Genomic DNA, 10629 nt, shown 5'->3' on the forward strand with positions numbered 1-10629 from the left:
ATCTGACTGACTCCTACAGTAAAAAAAGGAATACCTAACATTTCAATAATATAATTTTAGTAGGTACCCAATTAAAATGATAGAGTCCGAGCACGATGTCAAATCATCAAGGATATTCAATTCACAGCCTATCATGTGTAAGCATGTAAGTGGTACAATGATTTACAACAGAACCTGATTTGGAATACTTTATCCATTTAAGGGCTATGCCACTTTACTTATGTAATAACTCTGTCAACATTCCATTCCCTGTTAGTGCAACTTAAGCTGAGCCCGATCTTACAGTGACATCACGTTCCCTCAAATTGGCAAGATACACTAATTATCTAGGTTAGGTTAGGTTAGGTTAGGTTAGATGCACAATAATCTCCGGACCACCTGCTCAGCCTTACAATTGTCAGCATGAACCTTGATAATATTTGGGAAACCAATAGGAAACTAAAGTTAACGCCTCATACAGCCACTTATTATTGAACACAGCAACATCAGTGTATCGCCTACTCATCTTGACCATGACGGACCTCCCGGGATCTGATCGAACTCTTCTTGAGAGGCTAAATGCTCTTAAGCCTAGCACTGTCAATCTAAGCCCGTCATCAAAGTAAGGCAACCTTGTATAATTTCTTATTTTATTTCATATATCAGGCTTACATAGCCTGTTACATGAGACCATAAGTTCGCTAAGCGTAGGTATCTAGGTCAGTTGCAGCATCTACTATAGAATCAGCCAAGCCTTTATCCAAAGAAGATGCTCTCACAGAAAGGTTAAAGAGTCTTCGAAACCAAAATGATAGCAATATCCACATCACTTCTTCATCTTCAAACCCACCACAACAACAGCCACCCCCTAATCCCGAATCTTCGGGCACGGGAGTAGACGCAGCACCAACTTCATCTATAGAAGATGCGAATGAAGATGAAGATCCACTCTTTTATACCGACGATCAGACTCTCGAAGAGCTTCTTGCAGATCTTGAATCTGATCAGCAATGGCTCGAGGAGGTATTAGCTGAAGACGAGCATCGCAGGGTAACCGCACTTCTTGAAGAACTTGGAGATGCTGCCAAAACCAGCCAGGATCCAGAAAAGGACTCGGAGACTAAGAAATCTCGCAATGAAAACGAAGGTGAAGACAGTAGCGACGACGACTCCGAGGGTGAACGGATGACTCGTGAAGCCGACGATATTATCGCCCAAACGGCTGACGAGGTAGAATACGACCAGGCCAATAAGCCTCCGTCTCAGCCTGGTTCTTCACCCACTTCACCAAGCCACACCGCAAAGCCAGGTGTCAAAGGCGGTAAGGCAGCAAATGAAAGTACACAAGCACCAGGGTCCGATGAAAGCGACCCCTTTAACTTACCTACGGTTCCGTCGGATTTGCAGGACCAACACCAACCAGATCATCCTCAGGCGTCCCAGGACGACGCCGACTTTGCAGCATCTATCACGTCTCGCATGGCTGCGCTCAACGTTGATACACCTGTTGGTCCGGATCTGCCTTCGGTACCAGCAGACATCGATTCCTTAGGCCTCCCTTCAGCGCCTACCTTCGCACCATCTGATCGACCTGCTCCGGGGCTCATCAAGCAATATGGTTTCACAGACGAGGACCAGAAGACGTGGTGTGTTGTGTGTTTAGAGGACGGCGCTATCCGCTGTCTAGACTGCGACGGCGACGTCTACTGCGCGAGGTGTTGGAAGGAGATGCATGTCGGTCCTAGTGCAGGGTATGATGAGCGTGGGCACCGCTGGGAGAAGTATGTCAGACGCTGACGATATATGATTGGTTCTTTTACGATTAGGTTGGATCAGCATTGTAGTTTTTGAGTTGCAATTATATCTAGATACCCGGCGCTGTGACCTACCTACCTATACCACCTTTCGCTTGATGCCATTCCCGAAACGAGATACTATCTGAGAGATCGGCTAGTTAGGTGCTTGGCCACAGAGGCCTCGACGGCCTCCAATTAAATCAATTAACTATGTAACATATGAATTCCCTTCTAGTGAGGTATCTACCTAAATAATAGGATCTCACTATTGTTCCCTTATACAGATAAGCAAGGGTAGATAATGTAGCTCTTGGCATCAGCAAGCTGAGTAGCGAGGGTGGATATGCCTTGACTACGGTGAATTCTGCCTTACACGTCGGATATATTAAGTCATCTTAGCTCACGATGTAATAATCCGTGTTAGGTTATATATAGGGGGAAAAAAAAGGGACGGTGAGTAAACTAGTTCGAACTATCAAGACCCGATAATAATGTGTGTAGGTATACACTAGAATTTTCAACTGAGTTGTAAGATAATTCACTCAATGCTATAGCATAGCCCAACATACTCCCAGAGTTCAAAACACAATATTTACTACCTAGTGAACAATGCTCGCTAGGTAGGTACCTAGTCATCCAGTTTTAAATTCGCAAGTCCTACAGTAAGCCCCTTTTCAAAACCTAATTGGGCGCAATGCCTCCTTGAGAGGAGTCCCCCGTAGAACCATCATCTACTTAGGTAGGTACCTATTTAACAAAACGAATATTCACAATGGCACATGCACATTAACCATATACCAATAGAAAGTAATATCATATTCCCTATTTCTAGCATTTCCTACCTAACCTATCCACACCACGCCCCAATTTGTTGTAGTAGTAGCAGAATCTCAGTATCATGACGCCATCCAGTCCAGTCCAATACATTTTGCTTGTTTGCCCGCAAGCTAATACCCATACTCCGTACACATGTATCCCTTGTATTTTGACAACATCACAATGAAGCTAGATAGATGTAATGCCCTTCATGTATGAACCCACTCATCCCATTGTATGCCTAGAACATAGTGAAGGAGAGACAAGGTGATATTTTAGAATCAAACTATTTAAACAAGTCTTCCCACTCGGCCTGATATAGATAGACAGCATATATCACACCGTAAGTTATCTGTAGCAAAAGTAACTTGGTAGTAATTACCTATCTAGGGGAAGCTACGCTTCAGAGCCGTAGCCAGAACCATTCCCACCTGCTCCGTTCCCGCGCTTCGGCCGGCCCGTAATGTCTTGCCAGGTAGCACCAAAACGGCGTCCGGTACTCGCCAGAAGACCTTCTTCCTCATCAGCCTCAGCTTCCTCGTCGATCTCGCTAAGGTTGAGCCTTGGGGCGCGGAATAGACTTGTTAGGAACACGAGCAAGAAGACGCCAAGGAAGGCAAACTGCGCCCAGAAGTCGATAGCACCGAACACGGGCCAGTTAAGCGTGATGCGGTTAAGGAACGTCGACATGACAGTCGGCGTGCATACGGATTGCGGCTCCATCGACCACCGCCCGCGCGACGCGCTGCCCGCCCACTCCGAACACGGCTTGACAGCTTCGGGGGCGTCGGTGCAGTCGGGTCGTCCAAGTGGGTGTTTCGGTGGTAGATCGCAGAATGTCTGGGTCCCGTAGCTCGCGTACTGCGGTGCTACCATCATAGCTATGGCGTAGTTGATACCTAGCATGATAAGTGCCAACATGACCGTCGCGATGAGTAGAGCTTGCGGCGCCGTACGACCCTTGCTAATTCGGAAGATGCGTAGCCATAAGAAGCGGATACCGATAGCAGCTAAGCCCGACACGGAGCTACTGAAGAAAAGCAAGATTAGGAGTGCCATGAGCACGTAGTCCACGGGGAATGCACGGGCGGTCTGTACGAAGAGCCAGTTGACGGGCTGGAATACGTTGATATGCGCTAGGATGTATCCGCAGTGTTCCTTGCAGACCGAGTTGGCGGCTTTGTCGATGCCTGTGATTAGCATGGAGACCCAGATCAGTAGTGCGAGCACGACAAGTAGGACTCCTCCAATGAGCTTCAGCGGTCTGAAAACTGCGCAGATCTTTGACCATGCCCTGACGATAAAACCCTTGCCTTCGCCCTGCGCCTCGGCAGCAAGCCTTTCGCGACGCACTAGAGTCCGTTCTTCGCGAACAAGGGCCTCTAGTTCGCGCCTGTCTTTGGCTGGCATTCCATCTGACCGACCAGCACTGCGCAATTCCAACTGTCTCTGGCGCTCCCTGTTCTGCTCCAGCTGAGACGCAGTGTTTTCAGAGAGCTGCGGCGCGGACACGGAGGGGGCGGATTTGATGAAGGAGACGGGGAAAAGGGCGAGACCAGCACCAGCGTAAAGAACATAGAGTAGGGTACCCAGCGTAACAAGTAGACCGACACCAAAGGTCAGCGCTTTTTCTCCATGATTTTCATCGAGGAGCTTCTTGAAGAAGTCGAGATCGAGGTGTTTACCATCGCCGCGGGCGCCGGCAGCAGGCACGAAGAAACCGACGAGGAATATGATGACGATCAATAGTATGAAAGCAATAGTATATTTGAAAGCTCCCCAGAGGCGCGAGCCGAATGTTTGGTTTCCCTCCTGCTCCTCAACTTCGTCATATTCCTCATACCAGAAGTAAGAGAAAGGAATTATCAGCAGGCAGAGCAGGGCATCGAAGCTGTAGAGAGAATAATAAACGATCTTGAGTGTAAGGAGGATGTTGTTGACGCGTTCGGGAGTAGCCCAGTCCTTCTTAGCGCCGAGGGCCGTGGACGTAGTCGAGGAGACGAGGGCGATGTCGACAGGGAGGAGGAAGACAGTCGCGAAGAGGGAGGTTAAGCTGACAATAGCAACGGTGGTAACGATCGCAGATCGGTCGCGTGGGGTTTGCCATATAAAAGTGGTGATGCTAGCAACAATTAAGGCTAATAAAATTGCAACGGCGTAAGTCACCCAGATAAGGGAAGTCTGAACATAGCCTTGGGCAGCCATTTTCGACGATGCTAGAAGTAGAACGATACTTTTATGGTCTCGATGCTACTAATAGAAAGATTTGAGAATTAGAATGGAAGATAATAATTGAGCATTGGAGAAGAGAAGCTCGACGCAGGCAAATTTACCCCGCGTTCCTAAGAGCTTGAATGTTGGAATGTCAGCGTTGTTGTTGATGATGCTGGAAGCTTTGCTCAAGCTTTCGTTGTCATGACGTATTCCTTAAGTTTCGGTGTTATTCGACTTTTGCATAAACATGGAAAAATCTATATTTCTTGTATAGATGAATATTTCCCAACATTTGTGTAGCGTTGGAATAATATCTTAATAGGATAGTGTTATAGTTATGGATAGTTACATAATATAGAGTTAAGGCCCTGGCTGAGGACACAGACTGGTCCTTATCAACTTCTAAACTCTACGATATACCTCTATTTGCTTTGATGCTCTTGAATGACTATATAAGTGGTAGGATATCTCGCCGTAACTGAAAAATGATTGCAAATATGTCACATATCGTACCTGCAAGCAATCAATCCTCCAAGTTCACGACTACAAATTCGAGACACCTTCTCTCCTATTCTTCAACGGTCAGTATTCAAACTCCTTTATAGTGTAACAATATACTCATACTAAATATAGTCTCTTGGGAGTTTCTACCTTCAGTTACATTTCCCAAATGGCTGACAGCTCTTCTCCTCACCAGCCGCCTATGCGCGCTATAAATGAGCAAACTACGTCCCTACTACTAGATCAACCACTCATTATCTTATTCGAGCTACATAATTTTCTTCCACCCGAGGCTTCTTCAGCCCTAGCCCTGAGCTGTAAATTAGCATACGTCGTACATGCCTTTTTTGTGAAAGACTTCGATGAGGAGCAATTAAAGAACCTCCGAAACGTACTAGAAGGGGCATCTTAGCCGGGAATTTTATTCTTGGGCATTCATCGATATGCTGAAAATAACTTGGATCCGTGAGCTTGTGCAGTCCAAGGTGAGGACTTGACCTTAATCGACTCGAAATCGACACGCCACTTTTAGCTTCATTTGTAGTCATCGAAGTGTTCTTATCTATCTACAACGAGCCAGCCCTGTGGAAGGATGATAAAGTGACGCCTGGTTGCTTAGTAGTTAAGGGTTAAAGAGTTCTAAGCATATATTACTACGAGGTTTGTGTTGTAACCATAGGGTCTATGTTACATTGTCGATATCTTCTTTAGATGGCGGGGATAAAAGGGGTCTTAGAGGAGATAATCAGGTGTGGGGAAGTATTCAAGATCTTAATTGATAAATAACTATGTAAAAATGCGAGGTAGATTAATGTTCTCTATTTTCAAATAAGTGTATGAGTATCATAGAAATAATTTCATCTCGAAACAGCGCTTGAGTATTATTATTGATTTGTCCAAGTGTCCAGCCTCTATTGAATGGTTGGCCAATCTGATTAGAAGTATTAGCGCTGGCCCCGCCCATAGAGACCATAGGTAGACCGACAGTCAGCCTACGGACACCGCCGACACGCCAGTATTGTCTACGTAATTTATCAGAGTTTCTAGTAAACTCAACTTTCATCCAATTATCTACAAGTACCTAATATATTACTTTACGGCTTGCTATATCCGTATAATATTAAACTATCCTAGATAGTTATATCTTTCTGTGAAGAGAGCCTTGTCCACCATAGCGAGGATGTCTCATAGTTTCCAACACATGCGATCTCCATTTACAAGGGCGAAGCCCGGGGGGCAACGAGAAGATGCCACTGAGCACTCCCAAAAAGACGGGAAACAAGTTAGCGAATCTCAAGTAGTTGGTCAAGACGCCTCGTACGTATGACTAAATCAGTTGTAGGCTTCCACCAACCGGTCATCCTTTGAAATTTTATATGATGACCCAACCGGTAAAGCTGAAGTCGAGTAAGCCTTTATCAGACCCTATAAAACCCTCTGGACTAATTTCGCTGGCTAGTATAGTTGCTATTCCTGGTTTGGGTTTTGGTGCAGACTGGTCATGGACCTGGAAAGACAAGGGAGGGCAATTACCACATGTTCACTGGCTGAAAGATCCTGACATGCTTCCTGCTGTAGTACCAAATGCCCGAATTATGGCGTACAGTTTTGAGGCGACGTGGCACTCCAAGGCCCCCAAAATCCACCTTGATCTCTGCGGTGAGGAACTGGTTAAGAACTTACATAACAGCCGCACTGATGTTTTGGAGCGTCCCTTAATCTTCATTGCACATAGCCTCGGAGGGTTAGTTGTGCTGCATGTGAGTTGATGATTTCTACGTGCATTTCGTATCTAGGGGGCCGGTTCTTACTTAACAGGCCTTATTATACGCCGACCGCACCAGAGAATTCAAATATTTACCTGAACGAACGGTCGGGTTCGCGGCACTCGGCACTCCTTTCACGGGAAAGAGAATGCGAGGCCTCGCTAAAGCCTCACCGCGGTTTATGGGTTCCATTAGTTTTCGTACGAGTGTCACTATAGCGCGACATCAACAAAAGAGGCATTTACATGACAAGACGCATGCTTTTGGCCGGCTCCGGGATAAGCTAGACTTGCCTATATGCTGTTTTATTGAACTACACGCCATCGACTATGGGAAGAGATTGGATATCCCGGGCCTGACACGAGCAAGGGTATGTTCCTAGGATCAATTGTTAATGAATATGTCAAACTGATTATCGCAAAGACGGTAAACGAGAGGTCTGCCCATATCCTCGGCTGGGACCGAGCTTTTCTACATTCGGATCACTTAAAGCTTAACAAGTTTTCGGATCCAAACGACCGGTCTTTCCTAGCGGTTTCAAGCGTGATTCGTAGCATGCAAGCTGATCAAGAGAGTCTACTAGAGCGACGGAAGTTAAGTGAATATGGTAATGGGAAAAGGAACTGTAAGTTGTATAAGCACAAAGAGCATCTATAGTCCAGCCAGGATCTGAATGGTACTTGGATAAATAGAAGGTTATACATATCTCGCTAATCCCCGTTATTCTGTATAGTAAAGCAATCATTATCACCTCCTGAAAGGTTTGATGTCGATAGGATACATTCCAATAGATTTGAACAGAAGCCTGCCTACTTTGTAGACAGATCCGACCTCCTGAATAGAATGTCCGAAGAAATTGGCACAAACCCGCGTTTCCGGTCCATTTTATGTCTATACGGATTAGCAGGATGCGGGAAATCGCTAATGGCTCGTCATTTTGCAAGATCGAGAGACTTTACTGCTCGCTTCGAGCTTCCGGGAAATTCGGAAATTGACTTCAGCATAACTCTAGCTAGATTCGCAGAGGATATCCCCAGTCTCACCCCGCCATCACAGTCAGTCAATTTAACACGAGACATCTCGGCGACAGGAGAATCTCATAAGCTTCAAGACCGGGAAAGGGAAAACATAGATACTATCATCAACTGGCTTAATACCAAGGGTAATAATAAGTGGTTTATCCTCATAGACGACGTTTCTCCCCAACGACCCAATGAGCCAGTAGTTGACGAAAAAAAACACTGGGTACAGCATTTCGTTGAAAAGATTCGCCAGGGAACCATTATAATAACCTCTCAGGATTCGAATCTCGCGCAAAAATATCCAAATGTCCATGTAGAGGGTCTGGAAGACTTCGAATGCATACGTCTAATAGAAAAAGTCCTTGGAAAACAGGAAGGATCAGGAGATACTAGTACGCTATATAATTCCTCAAAGATCATTTAAAATTAGGTACTTACAAGATTCTAGGTTACCTAAAATTAGCGAAACTCCTAGACAATCATGCATTGTCGGTCCATAGCGCGGCTCAGTATATGAAACATTACAAAATAAACGTAGAAGACTATATTAGTCTTTGGCGATCTCAAGATAGGAGCATTCCGGATGACTCTAAACTTGGTTTGGATCAGTCACTGACTAAAACTATCAGTTTAGCCATTGAGAGGCTGGATTCAGATGTTCGGGGTTTTCTCCTGGTCTGCGCCTTTTTAGATCCTGAATGCATATGGGCCGAGCTATTTACAGACTTATCTCATGGTCGGTTTAACGATCTAGTAAGGCAACTAGGTGGAATATGCTTGATTAGACCAGTGCCGAATAGAAGGTTTGGAAAGGCAGGTATTGCGATTTATCCCGTGGTCCACAGAGTAGCTCGTTTACTCGCAATTCAGAGAAGCGATGCCGAAATGTACATCAATTCTGCTATCTATAACGTTGCAAGAGCAGTACTAAATGAACATGCCGAAGGAGCTACGGATGAACAACGTCGGCTTTTCCCTCACGTATTGCAATGCAAAGAGAATTTGGAAATTCTCAATGATTATGGCATGAATATTCATTGTGGACTCTTGCCTATTCTTGGTCATCTTGGACATTTACTCCAACGAAGAAATCAATTGGATGATGCGGCGAGGATCTATGCTTGGACTCTTAACTGGTACACCAGGCTCTCGCCTATAGCTCATGCCAATGACAAATCAGTCGATGAAGCCAGATCCGTCAATAGCCAAACGCAAAAGATAGATCTCTTTGATCCTCACGCTGCTGGGTACTACATCGTCCTTAACAATTTTGGCCTGATATATAAAGACCGATATGAGATTGAATACGCCGAAGAATGCTTCAAAGCAGTACGTGAGTCCATTGGGACCACTACAATTAAACCATACTTTTCGGATATGCTAGATTCGAAATTTGGTACTAATTTTGCACTTTGCCTTATACAGCGAGGACAAATAGATGATGCTGAAATATTATTGAACAAGGCAAGGCAAGCTTACGAAGAATTCCTAGGTAATGATTTCAAAGTGCAGTTGCTCAAAATTGAACAGCATCTTGGTACCATTTCAAAATTACGAAACGATCTTACCGACGCTTTAGAACGTTTAAGTACCGCATCATCTAGACTCCAAGCTATACTCGGGAACTGCCTGGAGTTCGCACTTGCGACGAAAGAACTTGGCGCTGTTTTCCTTCTTCAAGATACAGCGGAAAGTCTACGAGAGGCTGGAAAATGCTTCGAAGAGGCAGAGAAATGCATCGAAGAACATTGTGAAGCAGACTGCAGAGTCGCTCTTGACCTACGATGGCACCAAGTTACTCTCCGCATGGCACAGTGCTATAAATATAATCAGGACGACGAAGCGGCTGTTCAACAGGCTTGCGACGACTACGAAGAATATATCCAGCGCCTAGAAGAGCTACTTTCTGGGAATGATATGATGACTCTTAATAGCATACGAACTTACGGAAAATGGCTCATAAAACTCGGCAGATTCTATGATGGAAAAAGAAAAATCCAAAGAGCGATTGAGGGCTATGAGCTTCAGAATAATGTTCCGTTACATGCTGCATTCGCAAACGAGGACCTTGCTGATGGATATTTCAAGTACTGGCCCGGAGACCAACACGACCTTCATAATCTGGAGATGGCAAAAAGGTACAATTTAAAGGCACTAGAAGCATTCAGGTCTCTGAACTCATCATTTTCCAATGAGCTCGCAGCGAATATTCAGGCTAAACTAGACAGTATTCAGAAATGGATAGAACAAGCCTTACAGAAACAAGAGGCGCCAGGAATGCCTGAATCCATAAGCCACCCCAACAGAATCACTAAAGAGGAGACATAGGTAGTTAGAAGATAGGCGGTCATCATTCATGTGGTTCAGCATAAATATAGCGCATTGCACGAAATTTATAAGAGGGTGTATTACCTTCTAAAACGACAATGATTTATTCAAAAACGAATGACTAATACAATATGACAAAGCTCAACGCCCACCCCCTAATCCGGAATTTCAAATACTATCCGTTATGTATTGTGCGATGTATATGAA

At 45.0% G+C, this 10629-nt stretch overlaps 2 protein-coding genes across 2 annotated transcripts; one reads left to right on the forward strand and one right to left on the reverse strand.

The window, feature by feature from the left end:
• Positions 1–512: 512 nt before the first annotated feature.
• Positions 513–1776, forward strand: GL218_06367 (uncharacterized protein; the record flags this gene model as incomplete). Its single annotated transcript, XM_033583076.1, has 2 exons — positions 513–601; positions 699–1776. 2 exons carry the CDS (start codon positions 513–515, stop codon positions 1774–1776), a joined length of 1167 nt encoding a protein of 388 aa, XP_033433801.1.
• A 1211-nt stretch (positions 1777–2987) lies between these two features.
• GL218_06368 (putative lysosomal cobalamin transporter) lies at positions 2988–4796 on the reverse strand (the record flags this gene model as incomplete). Its single annotated transcript, XM_033583077.1, has 1 exon — positions 2988–4796. The coding sequence occupies one exon, from the start codon at positions 4794–4796 to the stop codon at positions 2988–2990; it is 1809 nt and encodes a 602-aa protein (XP_033433796.1).
• Positions 4797–10629: the final 5833 nt, after the last annotated feature.

This window comes from Daldinia childiae (genome assembly GCF_008694065.1).
Source record: "Daldinia childiae strain JS-1345 chromosome Unknown Scaffold6, whole genome shotgun sequence".
NCBI lineage: Eukaryota > Fungi > Ascomycota > Sordariomycetes > Xylariales > Hypoxylaceae > Daldinia > Daldinia childiae.